The sequence below is a fragment of the Myodes glareolus genome, chromosome 14, assembly GCF_982192425.1.
Source record: "Myodes glareolus chromosome 14, mMyoGla1.1, whole genome shotgun sequence".
Taxonomy (NCBI): Eukaryota; Metazoa; Chordata; class Mammalia; order Rodentia; family Cricetidae; genus Myodes; species Myodes glareolus.
In genome coordinates, this window is record NC_142039.1 from 13,713,655 (window position 1) to 13,730,489 (window position 16,835).

The 16,835-nt window shown below is 43.2% G+C and overlaps 1 protein-coding gene across 1 annotated transcript in view; it reads left to right on the plus strand.

The window, feature by feature from the left end:
• Cubn (cubilin) overlaps positions 1-14,757 on the plus strand; it is a 207,081-nt gene extending 192,324 nt beyond the window's left edge. Inside the window, exons 61-67 of the mRNA XM_087896351.1 lie at positions 3,425-3,587; positions 3,937-4,142; positions 7,264-7,408; positions 8,410-8,591; positions 10,559-10,724; positions 12,603-12,838; positions 14,267-14,757. Coding sequence (XP_087752477.1) covers positions 3,425-3,587; positions 3,937-4,142; positions 7,264-7,408; positions 8,410-8,591; positions 10,559-10,724; positions 12,603-12,838; positions 14,267-14,374 — 1,206 coding nt within the window. The 3' untranslated portion in view covers positions 14,375-14,757. The remainder of the gene's footprint in view (positions 1-3,424; positions 3,588-3,936; positions 4,143-7,263; positions 7,409-8,409; positions 8,592-10,558; positions 10,725-12,602; positions 12,839-14,266) is intronic.
• The last annotated feature ends 2,078 nt before the right edge of the window (positions 14,758-16,835 follow it).

Consider the following 16,835-nt stretch of genomic DNA (forward strand, 5'->3'; position numbering starts at 1 on the left):
GGCATCTTGCCCAGTAACTGGCAGACGGAAGGAAAGCACTGGGAATGCGAAACTTTGAGATGTCTCCATTAGAGAGCTAAGTTTGTACAAAGAAAAGGAACAGTTCATTCCAGTGCAGGCTCTGAGATCATATCCCATCATGGTGGAGAAGCCACGGCAACAGGAACATGAGGCAGCCAATCACATTAATGTTGCAATAAAATGGCACTCTATGGAAGCTAAGTTGACTCAGTTCTATAGACAGTATGCAAACCAGATGATACCATAAAGATTACGTACTATTACTATCATAGCCTGGGTCTTAAATGTCTCACCAAAGCCCAATGATAAAGAAGGCATGGCTGTCAACATATTGACTCATTAGGAATGTAGGTGACTGAGTACACTACCCTTTGCAAAGATACTTGAGCCTCAAGCCCTCCTTTCTCTGCATCACAGTGTCTATGCAGTGTATAGCCACCTCCAGTATGTCCTTCTGCCACCATGCTTTATGGCAGCACAGGCCCCAGACAAGAGAGCACTGTAACTAAGTCGCTATGGAGATTAGTCATAACTGGACTGAGAGTGAGAGACAAAGTAGACCTTTTTCTCTTGAGTTGATTATTATAGGCATTTTGTCCAGTGATGCCAGGAAACAAAGGATTCTAGGAAGCAAGGTGTGACTGGATTATTATTCAAGGCATCACAGACATGCAGTTCCTGCCCCAGTGTTGAGCAGGTCCTCACATAGTGGGGATTTGGTGTTGTCAGAGAACAGAAAAAAGAAAGATTGTCAGGCTTGATTTCACGGGACTCTAGGAGCCATGCCAAGTGTAACTATGTATCTCCAATCAGTTGGGAAACTCTCGTTTTAACAGTAATTGAATGATTGTCCTGCCAGTACAGGGCTGCCCTCTACCCAGTTGTGGCTTCTCCCTTGTCCTTCCCTTCACATTTAACAGTCTCTATTTAAAACTCATGTTTTAAATAGAGTGAGACCCAAGCTCCTGGGCATGAAATGGACGGTTTTTCCTGATTCTCTCATACCCAACACACTTCTTTCTTTTACAGTACATATTTCCCTTATTTTAATGACATATTTATTTTCATCTTTCTTTGTTCTTTTTTTGGTATTTTCCCATATACATTTGTAAATATGTGTATATAGAGAGATACATAGAACATATATGCATATATGCTGATGTTTATTTTTGGCCCCTCTCACTGGTCAAGGTAGAGAGTGTTTTTATGCCTCTCTGTACACACGGGACCCAACACAAGCCAGGCACGTGATACAGAAGTGAAAAAGCTTGCAACGATCATGAGGACCACAGTGGGTGTAATGAAACTTCATTTATCAGAAAAAGTACATTGTCCTAAACTTGTAACTCTTCTCTTCTGTAAATCGAGGGTGTTAAATTACAGAATCCCTTTTTTTTAACATGGTGCATGAATTGAAATTATGTTCATATAGGAGAGACAGCGCCATCTAATGGTCAGTCTATCTACCTTTTAACTTTGAAATTCACTATCTCTATAACAAATAATGCCAGGGAAGCACTGCTCTAAGATCTCCGATCTGATGTGGTTCTGTTGTGAGCTCAGATCTGGAGCTACACAAACACAGAAATTCGTTATTAAAGGACAATCAAGATTACTGAAATATAAATAAAAAGTAAAGCCTACTTTGTTTTTTTAATAAGGTGTTTGAGGAACATCCAGGTCATCACCACTTCCTTCAGTGTTTGTAAAAGGCTGTAAGAGGCATGCGTGGTTCTCAGTGCTGGAAACACTTCTGAGCAGAGCTCCGGGCCTCTTCTTGGGGAACTCACGTTCTTGCAGAGTGGGAGCCCAGGGAAAACAGATAAGCAATAAGTGGGTTACAGTAAAATACAACGGGATGATACTGGAGGAGTGTCACACTGTGTGGGCGTGGCCTCTCTGAGGAGACTCCATGGCTAGAAATCCCTCAAGACTATATCACTGAGGGAGAAGACTGCCAGAGACAGTTGTGGGAGGGATGTGAGAGGAGGTATAGCATCTTTGTTGGCCAGGTCTTCACTAAAGAGTGAAAACTGCATTCTGTGCAAGGTGTAGCTTTATGGGGAGAACAAGAGCATAAATCTAGGTCACCAGTACCTGGGCAGCCTGGTAGAGGCCTGCGTGGGTGCTCTGTGCGACTGATTTGTAAGCATGTTCTGGAGGCACAGGGTGACGTGGCATTGATGCTGATGTATTTATAAGAAGGAAAGAAGCAGGTATGGTTGTGATGGAATAAAGAAGAGTTGGGGGGATTAACTTTAGTCTTGAGCTGTTTATTGATTGAGATAGGGGAGACTTGGGGAGAACACTTTAGGGAAGGGTGTGCTGTGGCTTGAACACCCGTTCTAGTTTGTGTGTTAGAAACAGAAACCTTGGATTCACATGCTCATGGTATTGGGGAAGCTTTGAGATATAACTGGGTTAGATGAAGTCGTGAGAATGGGGCTCATAAAATGGAGTGAATGACATTATAAAAGAGGAAGCTATTGCAGATCTGGCATGCTCCTGCTGTCTCTTTATATGATGCTTCTATGTCAGAAGGTAGGAAGGTCCTCATCAGAGGCAGTCCTGGAATTCTAAAGACTTCTCAACTCTGGAACGGTTACAAATCAACTTATTTGCGTATAAATGCCCTCGCCAGTGGTACTCTGGTGTAATAAGATAAAGCAAATCAAGGCAGGTGCTAGTGGAGGGAGAATCAGAGCATTTCCTAGGTATCAATGAGACATCATTTATGCCTTACACACTGTTAAAGTCTGGGAACCCAGTGGGTGATACAGGAGGCGAGACCTGAAGGAGGCACAGGAAAAGCTCGGCAGAGACAGGGAAGAGTGACCCCCAAAGGAAGGCAGATGCTACAGCTGTGAGGCCGGACTAAGCCTGGGATGTTCAAGGAGTCAGAGAAGCAGATAGCCAGAGAGGAGACCCATGAGATCTGAGGTGGGAGGAAAGCCTGTTCCATTAGGCCTTGACAGCTGTTGTCATTGGCTTTGTCTCAAGAGGGTAGGAAGCAGTTAGGCAAGTCCTGGTCTGACTTCGTTTTAGCTGCAACCCCTAGGTGACATCTCGAGAGTAGAGTTAAGAGGAGAAATAAGAGCTTACTTATCCAGGAAGCCTCCGGAAGGGCCTCTAGGAATAATTTTGGCAGCAGAGATATTAGTAATGGGCCTGATGAGTTCACAGCCATAGTTCTTTAAATTCTATATTACTTTTCCGAAGATAAAAACATCTGTTTGGCATCATACTGGATTTTTACTGAAAGCCATTATAGTAGTATCAATCTAAATTAAGGCCGCCTGTACGAGCACCAATATGAAGATCCTTAGTTCTGACCTACGGTAGCTGCAATGAAAAACAACAATTCCTCTATGAATAACGAACTATAAACGGCTTTCTCTTCCAGATAGCAGACGGCAGGAGCATGGCATCAGATGTAGGTGGACGATTGTGTGGTGACCAAACACCTGCCCCTTTTATCTCGTCTAGCAACTTCCTTACGGTTCAGTTTGTCTCTGACATAGCTCATGGCAGAGAAGGGTTTAATGCAACATATACCTTTGTGGACAGTAAGTATTTTGACATCTTGTGAAATACAAAGAATGCATGCTTATCTCATCTAAATTAATGACAACTTTAGGGGGTTATTGAACACGTGTGGGCCACATTCCCTGCTCTCCTTTTCCTTTGCTTTACCGGAGTCTCACTAAGCGGCCAGGCCAGTCTTGAACTTTATTCTCTTGCCCCAGGTTTGCAAGGAGCTGGGATCGCAGCCCTGCATCACCAGGACATACACTCAAATCCTTAAAAGAATAATAAAATCACTTCCTGTGGGCTGGGCTAGAGCAAGATTTTAAAGCTGTTATGTATAATTAGACACGATTAAAACATCTACCGGTTTCTTTCTCCTCTCCTCAGTGCCTTGTGGGGGGACACATTTTGCAACTGTGACCCCACAAAATGCTTCCTCACCCCACTTGTCGAACATCAGACGCCCACTTTCCACCTGCACTTGGATCATTGAGGCTCCTCCATACCAGAACATCAAGATAACAGTGTGGGAATTACAGCTGGCCTCACAAGACTGCTCGCGGAGCTACCTAGAGCTTCAGGACTCGCCACAGGTAAAGACCCCAGCATGCTGGCCGTCACATCTGCAAGCGCTGGAAGCAGTGAAGCCATGCCCAAATCAAGTCCCTGTTCCTTCTAAAATTGTATTTTTTTTTTAAGCGGGAGACAAAGCCCTACTTTCCATCATACTAAGAAACTTAAATGTGGTCCTTTAGGAAAGAGGCTTTACAAATGTCCCACGTCTAAGAAGCATTCGGCTATCTTGCTAAAAATGCACATTCCTAGGGCCCCCTTTAAACACCGATTCATTGGCATAACACACATTAATCAGCATTTAATGAACATGTCTTGTGTTCTGCCACCAATCCCAGAGCTCCGTAGACTACACCTGGAGAATCATGTCTGTGACCAGCAGGATTGGTGTAGGGTGAACTGGAGGGATCCATACAAAACATAGGAAAACCAGCTAAGAGGCCGTAGGAGGGGCTACTCTTATGGCAACGTGAAGACTAGAAAAGGAAAAACAGAAGCTGTCTGGGCTCAGAGAAATAAATGTCTGAGTCTTAACTTCACACAGGAGAAATGACAGGGCAGCTGGTGTGTGAAAGACCCAGAGATTTGAACATGATCATCTCCTCTGTAGTGGGTGAACACGGAGAATAATGAGGTGGCCAAAGAAAATATCTACACCCAGGGCTCATAGACTGAACCCAAACCCTTGGATGGTATCTGTAGTCATGAGCAGTGAGCAGTTAACCTGTTTTTAGAAACTAACAGTTTAGGTTAGAAGGCCACATTCAAATGCCCAAGGCCTGGCCGTGACAGAGCTCTACCCGACACCTACTGAGGATCCGAGATGAGTGTTGTATAGATCCTAGAGACTGAGGTTATTCTTGGGTTCCTGGGTTGTGGAGATACCAGGTTCACGGCATTCTACTGACAGTGATTGTCAGCACAGAACTCCTATTCCCCAGTGGAAGCCTCACAAGAAGACCTTAGAGCCAAGTGGGTTGTCGGAGACCAGTTTCAACAAATATACCACTTACCAGGGGGGGGGGGGGGGGGCATGGGAATTAAAAGAATAAGTAAAGAGAATGAAGACTCGAATGGAAATAATAAAACAGAAACATACGATAGTACTGAAAGGAGCTTCAGTGAATACTGAAATCGCCCGTGTTTAATTTCCTATACACTTTTACACCCCAATACAACGGGGAGGGGGAGGCAAAAGACTGCTTTAACGTGACACAAAGGACAACTAGAACTGTTATTTGCTTCAATACTAGGAACATCAAGTCATTAATTCTTGAGAAAAGCATTCTGTTGTTTAGACAATGAACCCACCCTAGACCAAGTATCCTGAAGGCAGCCTCTTCCTAGGTCAAACTTCCTAATTCCAAAGAAGGAGCAGAAGTATGATCAAATTTCCTGACCTTTGGTCAGGGTGGAGAAGATACACCTCTTTGGGCCACCTTAATGTCCAAAACACCAAGTAACCATACCCCAGGTCAGGGTGTGTAGCTGTACTGTTGTTAACAACTCTGAGCAAGCTGAAGCCCTCTGACCTTCAGACAAGGTGGAAATAGGCTCACAGTTTGGGACCTCTACATCGGGTCAAAGTTCTTTCAGTTTCTTTATGAAGCTGGAACTAGAGGAATCAGCGAAGATTCCTCTTCAGGCACAAAAAAAAAAAAATAGCACGTAAAGAATGAGGAAGCTGAGGTATACAAGAGCAGGTATACTGGCCTCAAATGATACAAGTGAGGGTGTTTGATGCACTGTCTATAAAAATACTCAAAGCCTCTAAAGGCTCAGAACAAACCAAGGACATAGACAATTACTATGAGCTAAGACAGCCCAGAGGGAAGATGCTACAATGAAGAACACACTATTATTTTCAATAATGAGAAACACGTACTTCCTGTCACGAATAATCTGCTCAAACTGAATGAATAAAGGAGACTACAGCAGACAAATAGGAATAAAGATAATAGCAACAACAAAGATGCTAGATGGGCTGGGAAAAAAACTAGTGTTCTCAAGTTACCCCAGAGTAGAAGGAGAGGTTGCTTGGAAGATAACAAAAGGCTTATTTGGTGGGTGTGGGAACGCTGGAGAAGGTGTAGGGTGGACAGCTGGCTCTGGAGTAGACAACCATAGAGACTGGGAATGAGTATCACCCATACAAAGTTCGAAGTGAGGGTGTTTAATGCACTATGTATAAAAATATTCAAAGCCTCCAAGTGCTCAGAGCAAGCCTAGGACATAGAAAATTACTATGAGTTAAGGCATCACAGAGGAGAGATTCTATAATGAAAAACACAGAAGAACCCTCCCCGCCACCCTACACCACTTGCACCCAGTGAACCATGGAGAGAGCCTTCATGGTTGCTGGAGACCTGAGACTCCCGTAGGACTACACAGTTGAAAGTCTTGGGATAGAAACACTGGAGGATCAGCAATGCAGTTAAAGTTTGAGGTTACAGCAGAAAAACTTAGGAGGTCAATACAGAAGACAGTGGACTAAGGGTAGGTGTGGGAGCACAGACCCATAATGGGAGTCTGGAGGCAGGGCTGGAGCATATGCCTTTAGACAGAGTTCAAGAACTGCATGTATTTCAGCCATATGTATAATGTGACTCCGGCTGCTGGCTGTTACCTTTGAGGTACCTGCTTATATGTGTAGAAATTATTTGCCATTTACCCTGTGCGTTTGAGAGGGAATAATGTCTCCAGATTGCTGTTGAAGAGAACAGGGACATTATTATAGATACTGAGCACCAAGGGTGACAGGGAAGGGAAACTCATAGGAATACCCAGCTCTGGCTAATCTTACCGAACTCTAGACTGTGGGAGAAGCTGGAGGGAGCTCACACAACCTGGCTCTGCTCTAAAACAAAACACACACTTTAGCTGTGATACGACTCGAGAGGGAACAGCTTTGTTTTCTGTAGAAAAGTGTCTGCTCGTGGTTTTTGCAGATTCTACTCCTAATTTCCCATCCCTCTAGGAAGGCGGGACACTGCTAATGCTGAGTGTTGCAGCACACCTGAGACACAAGCCGTTTTTCATGGCTGGATACTGAAGTCACATGTTAAATACAGTTTATTATCCGGTGTGGCTGCTGTCTCCTGAAACCATATCTCAGGCCATGTGGCTTCTATTTCATTTCAGAGTAAGGGGCCGGTGACTCTGTACTGCGGCACAAACTTTACAGCCTTGCCAGTGTTTTATTCCTCAACAAGGACCGCAACTGTCGTTTTCAAATCTGATGTTTTAAACATGAACTCTCGAGTGCATTTCACCTATCAGATTGCAGGTGAGCCTAAAACTTCTTGTTTATGGGGAAGAGCAGCTTCGATGCAGGGATTGCTGGAACTGACTCCTGTGAATACATTGGATTTTGCTAGGGTAGACACACACCCATCAGAAGTAAGATTCAACTGTGACTTGGACCTAATTTAGTCAGTTGAAAACAAAGTTTTTCAAGGTATCTCCCATAGCACACTCTTTGCTTATATGAAGTTCACAGTTCAGTGATTCTTGGTGTGGCCACAATTATGGGAATCATATTTTAGGAAATTACTTTGTAAATACCATGATTAATGAAGAAGTTACTTGGGTTTGTGACTGAGAAGTGTTTGCAGAGAAGATTTCCTGTAAGGCTGTTTTGAACTTGATTAAAACTTAAGCAGCATTTGATTCAAAGACACAGTTACTTCTGGTTTTTATTTTACCAAAAAAAAATGGTAAAAAGAAAAATATGAGTTGTAGCAGAACTAACAATCCACCAAAGGAAATTCTGATGCAGATAGTATCTGGGATGTTGAGCCTTTGGGTCTAGAAAAGATCTAAATGTCAGCCACTGACTCTCCCACTAAGTGAGTAAGAGTGCAAAAATGCTGGAGTGTTTCTCAAAAGGGGCTTGCGTTTCACACTTTTCACATTAGCAAGGCCTGGCACTGCAGCTGTGTGCGTGCATTCTCAGCATCCTGGCACTGCACTGTGTGCGTGCATTCTCAGCATCCTGGCACTGCAGCTGTGTGCATTCTCAGCATCCTGGCACTGCAGCTGTGTGCATTCTCAGCATCCTGGCACTGCAGCTGTGTGCGTGCATTCTCAGCATCCTGGCACTGCAGCCGGGTGCGTGCATTCTCAGCATCTCTTGGGTCTCAGTTTGCTCAAACATCATCCAAGAGGCTGGAGCAGCTTCTGAACTTTGCTCAGATCCAATAGACTCTAAACACTGAATTGGCAACATAAAAGAACACTAAATATGTAGGTGTGCACATTAATTATGAATATGGATTTTTATCGCAGATTGCAACAGAGAATACAACCAAGCATTTGGCAATCTGAAGAGTCCTGGATGGCCTCAAGACTATGATAATAACTTGGACTGCACCATTATTCTCAGAGCCCCACAGAACAATACCATTTCCCTCTTTTTCTACTGGTTTGAGCTGGAATATTCAAATCAATGCAGTCATGATTTCTTGGAGGTAATATATATTTGAATGTAATTTAAGTGAATGATGTAAAAAGATGATGGGTTGTTAAGAGTTTTTCTATAGTGATGTTAATCCAATATGTCTCTCTTCATTTTTTATGTTAATCATTATTTTTTCATTCTATAAATGTGTACTGAGAATATTCTAGTTTCAGTACCGGAAGTACCGTACAGATGACAGCATCACAGTCAGTTGAAGCACTCAGGAAGGGACAGAGAAGAGTTTCTCAAGGAAGTTACACGAATTCCAAATGCCAAGGACACGTGGGAATGCCAAGGACAAGGTGCTGATAGCACCGACTAAGTGTGAAGGCTTTTACACACTGGTTCCCAGGGGCATCATGTGGTTGCCACACCTGTGTCCTGCCAACACTAAATCTAAAACTTCCTGATTGACCTTGTGGCTGTACAGCCAAGGCTCGGAAAGACGTCCACAGCCTCCACACCTGACTCAGAGATTTATTTATTTATTTTGTTACTGCTTCTTTGTTCGGTTCCTTAGAAGCTTAATCACATTTTAACTGTGCACACAGTTGGGGCACTGCACAATATTGCAAACACAAATGCATATTAATCAAATCAGGGTAGCTAAAATGTCTGTGTTTGATTAGCTCTCCAGAGATGTCTGCTCTTCGTGGGATAAACCACTGTCAGGCTCACACTGCCCCTTTTCTTCTGATGTTTCTTTTCCATCAGCCTCTTTTCTTCTGCTGCTTCTCAATGCTAACAGATTTCTGCCGTTTTAGTCACCAGCCCATCCCCAACTGTCTTGCTTCTGTACCATCCTGCCTCACCCACCCCATGTGTGGTCCTCAACCTGGGGGAGAATGGTGTCCCAGAAGATGGTCTTTGCACATGGGTTCAGCTCCCACAAGCTTCCTGATGCCTTATTAAGTTGGAAAGCTCCCCATATAGAGTTAAACTAAATCTGTTGTTAATCAGTATTTTTAACAAATAGTGAATTCCCAGGGGAAGCTCCCGTCTTCCTCCTGGGTTACTTCCCATGGCAGGAGATGAGAAGGAGGGAAGAAATGAAGACAAAGAAGCAATGTTGTTTGTGCTTGTCAGGGAGTTAGACTTGGACTGATATGCTTACCCGTCCTCAAAAACAAATACTTCTAAGAAGTACTGAACAGAAACAAGGAGAGCATGATAAAGAAAAGGGGTGGACTCCCCTGCTAATTCTAAGTCATCCCAAATTGCCTCTTATTGGTCCAACTTAGCCTTGGTCATTTGTCCTCTGGATGCTGGAAAGTCGTGTCTTGGGTTTTTTGGTTTTTTTTTTTTTCTGCTTTGGAGGGCAAGGACTACACCACCCAGACATCCTCCTCTACTCCAGAGAATGGATGAGGGGCTTCCTGTTGCATCAGCAGAGACAGGAAGCTACAGCACAGCTTGTTAAACATATCCGAGTCTGGGGCTGCAGAGGAAACTATGTACAGGATGCCCTAGTATTCCATTCAAGTTGACTATGGTGGGAAGTCTTTTATGAGGGCTATAATGTATCTCTAGCAGAGACTCGCAAAGAGGGCCCTGTTCCAGATCCTACTGTGAACGAATGTGCCTCCAACTCCCTCTCTAATTTCCCAGATAATGCCTCTTCTCTGAGTTATACCCATCCTCCTTAGAAACATGAACATCGTAAGCTCTAAGTTGCATGTCTCCTTTCCTTGGTGGTGATTTACAAGAGGATCCCAAGGGAAGGAAACTCAAAGTCAAGAGTACAAGGGCGGCAGGTGGGGCCTTCCAGCGTTCTTAAATATGGCAGCCATCCCATGGACTTGAAGATAACCGACCAGTCTGTCCCGGCCAGAGTCATGTTTCCATTTTGTTTAAACATTTAGCGGAAGAACTGTCTAAAAACACAAACCAAGTGCTTACTGAACTTGTCTCATCATGGTAGTGACAAGCTGAAGCAGGAACAATGTGGATGAGCTAACTAATGACTGCTTTTAACAGGTAAGAAGCGGCAGCAACAGCAGTTCACCGCTGCTTGACAAGTACTGTGGCCGGCTGCAGCTGAACCCCATCTTCTCTCAGAACAACGAGCTGTATCTGCGGTTTAAGACGGACGACTCGGTCACAGTCCCTGGATACGAAATCGTCTGGACCTCCTCTCCATCCGGTAAGCTAGTCACTGTGAGGGAGGCCTCTACAGGAGATAGGATGGCAGATTAAAAGGCCTTTATCGCATTAGATCGCACCTGATTTTCTGTGAAACGTTCCGATTTTAAAACAGTGAAGAACTGATTTTTCAAAATCCTACAATTACTTATCATTCCAATGATATAAAAGACCGCATTCTACATACAGAAGGCCCGAGAATATAAACACTGTAAACACTTTCCGTATAAACCTTTATCTTGTTCTTCTGGTTTGATCACCAAGGACCTCTCTGAAAATTCAGTGAATGAAATTACAAGAAGGTTGAGTCAGGAACACACCCATGTGTGGACGAGCAGCCAGCTGTACACAGTGAGCAGCCCACTCTGTGCACACAGACGCTCCTGATGGTGTGCACAGCTGAGGAGCTGAGCCCGTCCTGGCTCCTGTTGTTTGGTGGCACTCCTGTGTCATGATTGCTTTTTCAGGGTGACAACAGTCTTCCTGGATGTTTGGTTGTCTATTTATCAAATAGCGGGAAATATAATTCCTGTGAACACATTTAGTTGACCAAGGAGGAATGCCTTTATAAACGGTCTGTAATAGCCCAAATCCTACAAAGTAGAAACCATAAAAGGGATCTTTTAAGTGTACTCAGGGAGAAGTGAGGGTCCCGTCCAATAATCACAGATAGCAAAGTCTCCATACCCAAAGGTGCCTAGTAATTCACTGTCCTAACTGGAGATAAAGGGGGAAGATACGAATGTACTGGCATTAGCGGCTGTAACTGTGCACCTGGAAGCCTGAGGCAATGGAGTCATAATTCTTTTTCTTATTTAAGATTTATTTATTTATTAACTATTCAGTGGTCTGCCTGCATGCATGCCTGAAGGCCAGAAGAGGGCACCAGATCTCATTTCAGGTAGTTGTGAACCACTATGTAGTTCCTGGGAATTGAACTCAGGACCTTTGGAAGAGCAGGCAGTGCTCTTAAACACTGAGCCATCTCTCCAGCCCAGCAGTCATAATTCTTGAGGCCAGCCTGACATACCTAGTAAGAAATGATCTTGAAAAACTTAAAATTAAAAAGGGGGGAGTAAACAATACAATAAATAAGCAGTAAACGAAGCGTGAGTTGAAGATCAAGTTGCCCAGTCCCAGTTACTAGACTCTTCCTTCTGGATCTCCTCAGCTTTGGTGTAGAAATGAGCAAATCAAACCCAGTGACAAGCCCCAAAGAGCTTTGATGTGAAGCCTGCCCTTCACAACTACAGTTCACGCTCCAGGAAACATTTGTTAACTATTACCTTTGCACAGAAACTTTGTTACTTGGGAAGAAATTTTGGCCCTGGGACTAATAGGCGCCCCGTCGCTATGATACACAGGAGTCCCACAGAAAGGAGACCCTGGTAAAGGTATCGCATCAGATTTAGAAGCTCATTAGATCTTAGAACTGTCAGCGTGGGCCTGATGAAAATTAGTTTTATTGTAGCATCCGTCTGGTGTGCCACAGAACTTGATTTGATTTTGGCTTTGCAGCCACGGTTACCTACTCTGCTTGTGGAAGCTGCTGCACCCGGAACACATGCAGACAGAGACTTTCCTCTCTGGGAAACTGTTGTGTTGCTTTCTAGTTTGTTCTCAGCCTGAGGTTAGCAAAGGGCCATCCTAGGAGAAGTCACCTCAGGTCACCAACCATTGAGAAAGGAATGGCTGGTGGGAATGGGCCTGAAGAGGATGTCCACCAAGAAGAGGGTTCTGCCTTGCCTGGCTGTGTTTGCAGATTCCCTGCCCCCTTAAGAAGATAAAAGCTCTCCCTTCTATGACCTGCACATGTGGAAAAGCAAGCTGGATGGTTTACACTTTGCTAAGTGGAACCTTTTCCATTCCTTCCTTGCAGGCTGTGGAGGAACTCTTTTTGATAACAGTGGTCTATTAACCAGCCCTGGATATCCTAACAACTACCCAAACAACACTCACTGTGAATGGACCATCACTGCTCCTTCTGGAAGACCTCTCTCCGTCAGCTTTTCTGTTTTCAGTATCAACCCTCCAGGAGACTGTGCCCACAACTACCTCACTCTCTATAATGGGCCAGACGCCAGCTCGCCACCCTTTGGAACATACTGCGGAATAGTGAGTAAAACAAACGTTATTAGATTTTCACATGTGATTTTTAAACATTGACAATCACAGTATAGGCTCAGGCAAAATCCAAAGTTGCAGGTCAGTGGCTTCTATTTTGGGAGTATGAGCGCTATCTGGTGGCAGATATGTTATATTACACTCACCACTGAAACCTATAGAATTATTTTATGTTTCTAATTATTCTTCTCTTTATTCACACGGGTCTTTGAAACAAATTGGACAAGCATCATGTCACCGGAAATCTAGAGAATTAAAAATACATAAATTATTTAAAAGTTTGCTGTAAAATTTAATTTTAGACATGTCAGAAGTATATCAAAAATTTTAAAAGCTTGAGAAATGCTATTATTACTAGAAACTTTCTTTGGATATATACACACATATCAGCATATTTTATATCGTCTAATCATCTACCAATCTGTCATTAATATCTTACTACACCGATGTAGACACATTTTTGGCGTATCATTTCCTATGTACCTAGGGCAGTCCAGATTACTTAACAAGGGCTCTCTGTGGAGAAAGTCAGTTCTCAACTTTTCACTACTACAGCTGACGCTCCAGAAAACATTTGGCTAACTGCAACTTCACACAGGAAATTGGTTACTTGAGGAGAAATTTTGATCTTGGGACCAGTGGGCACCATGTCACTATTATACCCAATATAAAATAAAAAAGATATCTTTATTTTATGTTTGTACAGCTCCTGTGTGTCTATTTCAGTGCCTTCTAAGTGTTCAGCTTCATTTGGTCCCATAGTGCACAGCCTGTGCCATGGGAAGAACAGTAACTCTGGACTTTGCAGCTGAAAGAGAACTGGGGCATTAGGAGGCAAATGACTGCCATGTAGACCAGTGTCACAGTAAATCTAGGTATTTAACAGGATACGCCGGTGCTTTCAAAATATACTCCCTCCCACGTATAATTATTTCTGTTCCTTTATTTTGTTAAATGAGAGGTATCACCAATTTATTTAACATTTCACCATGTTAACCCAAAATATAAAGCATAAGAAGAAAGAAGAAAAGTAAAACACAAGCGTACGTGGCAGGTTAGCTACGCTCCCGTAGCAGCTAGCTTCTGTGCCAGGGTCTACCAGCAATACGCTTTATGTTCAGTAAAAATGCGCGCCATTGTCCGCACTCAGTTCAGACATCTGGAAAACAAAAGACTAATGGGAGTTTAGCATTATCTCCCCTCCCATCACTTCTCAGCATCTTGATCCTGAAGTATCCTTTTGTATTAATTAATGCATTAATTATTGGCAGGTTACTTCTAGAGACAGATGTTGGTTCACTGTTAGAATGTACAGAATATAAACTCCATGAGGTTTCTATGAGTAATACTTTAAGTAGGCTGACATTTCTAAAATACATTCAATTTAAAAACTAACCTTTTCCCTCCTGTCAATTTTAGGACCCTACTACAGTCCCCTTCAGAGCGTCATCGAATCAAGTCTTCATAAGATTTCATGCGGAGTATACAACACGGCTGTCAAGGTTTGAGATATTGTGGACTAGCTGAATCAGGAGAGCTGTGTAATCCCAGGACTCTGGCTCTGTCACATCATGGTTGGATGCCACCCTGTCCAGAACTCTGTCTTCCTCATCTCCAACCCCGCCTGAGCCATCAAACATGAACTGAACTTCTACGGCCTTTACCAGAGACAGTGTGGGACTAATTTTGTACATTTGATGTTCTGAATACAGAGCAGCACTTGGTTCAACTCAGCTGCATACAGCATTCTTACTGGATGCACCATTTAGCTGACATCTTGTAAGTTGTTTAAAAAGTGAACATTACCCTGGGACAGATAGATGTACATTTTAAAAAACCAGTGATACAAATATATGCATTGTTTTTGCTACAAAAGTCAAAGTCAAGGTAGTAAACATTACTGAAAATGATGTACAGTTCTGTTGTCTTCATTTTTAACCCATTGCAACTTGGGTTTTCATGGTGGCTTGGGGTTGAAGAATTTTCTGTGACCTCGGAAACTGTTCTTCATCATGAGCTCTCCAGTTTTCGTTCCTAGCCATGTTGGGGCTCCCCTCTGGTCATCCCCAGGACTCTGTGCTGTCCTGGCTGTTGCATCTCTGTGTACCTTCCACTCACTATTATTCAAAGCTCTATGGTCCTAGAATTTCCCCCCTTTAACTTTTCTTAGGTCACATCTGTCAGGATGCATCACAGTCGTGCTTCTGTACGCTAAGGATGCTTCTTTCTGCTTCGCTTGTCTGTTGAAAGAAAGGGTTTGTTTTGCTCACTGTTTTAGAGGGTTTCTTTTCATCTTACTGAAAGGGGTATGGTGGAATGGGCAGTAGGAACATGTGCAAAAGCACCAACTTTGCAGAAAACCAGTAAGCAAAGCACCTATAAGATTCAGATCTAGTGCTCCAGTTCCTACAGTCCAAGGTTTTACAGCCTCCCCAGACAGCGCCACCAGCTGGGGACCAAAGGTTCTGCAGTCTCCCCAGACAGTGCCACCAGCTGGGGACCAAAGGTTCTGCAGCCTCCCCAGACAGCGCCACCAGCTGGGGACCAGAGGTTCTGCAGTCTCCCCAGACAAGAGACCAGAGGTTCTGCAGGCTCCCCAGACAGCGCCACTAGGGGGGGATCAACAAACTGTTCAAACCCACAAGGGGAGTATGTTCAACTCAAACCACAATACATTAAACTTTCAGGGGAAAAAAATCAGCCCTTGCCTCCATCACATAGCTTTTTAACTTTGCATACACTCTCTTCTCACCACTAGAGCCCTACTGCCCTCCATGTTATACTGTATAGGTTGTACTTGCTACAGCAGAAACATCTGTCCTATCTCCACATATTTGCAGCCTCACAGTTACACCTTCAACTCAACACTCATCAGTTCTTATTGCAAATGTGTTTTTATTAGACAGCTTCATATTTCCCTTTATGCCTCGTTTCAAGGTACTACCGTAACACACAAAAATCAATGACTCTTTGGTTGTAAAAGTGTGTTGTTTCTGTCTGTTTAAAAATTGTTAGTAAAAGCAAATTCTCATAGCAATAATGTTCTAAGCAGGACCATGTTCTAATTCTGAAGCACAGTCTATATTTGAATATATTTCTATTAAAGTTAAACCAAGAATATAGAGCATTTACTGTAGACAATTCTATTTATGATCAAGTATAAAAATGCACAGATCTACAAAACAAAACTTGCATATGCCAGATTGTCTCTGAGTAGTGGGCAATAACATTTCTAAACCAAAGGTGTGTTAAAGTTGTGTATGTTGTCTTAGAATGCGTGGCTCCTGTAAACACCATCACCTCGGGTGCCCTAGCTTTGTGGTATACTATGCAGGTTTGTCAAGAAGGAGAACACTCCACAGCATGTTGTTGTCTCCTTCTTTTCCAGATGGGTAACTAAGGGAGGAGCTTACTACCTTCCTTTCTGCATGAAAACCCAGTGCTTTCTGAAATTTTCCATGTCCTCCAGCAAAGCAGATGACTTCACAGAAGGAAACTTACTATAGGTTAATTCCGCAAAGAGAAGTCTTTAAGACCTGCACTGAATGAGAGAGTGCCGCTTCACCTAACTTTAACACATAAATACAGGAGAAATGGCTTCTATACAGAACATACAGCTGCATCGATGAAATATTTTCAGCTTATACAGCCCTGTTCCTATTAGCTATGTGTATATCACCAGTTTATGGATAATGTTGTATTGGAAATATGGTAAAGCAATGAATAACATCATTAAATCCAAAGGGCCTTGTAGGGAAAAACTGTTTGTTTGTTCCTGGCTACTCAGCCCCCAAAATAACCACACAGAAACTGTATTAATTAAACCACTGCTTGGCCTATTAGCTCTAGCTTCTTATTGGCTAGCTCTTACATCTTAATTTAACCAATTTCTATTCATCTGTGTATTGCCATGTGGCTGTGGCTTACCAGTAAGGTTCCATCCAGCATTTGTCTCTGGCGGGGCTACATGGCTTCTCCTGACTCTGCC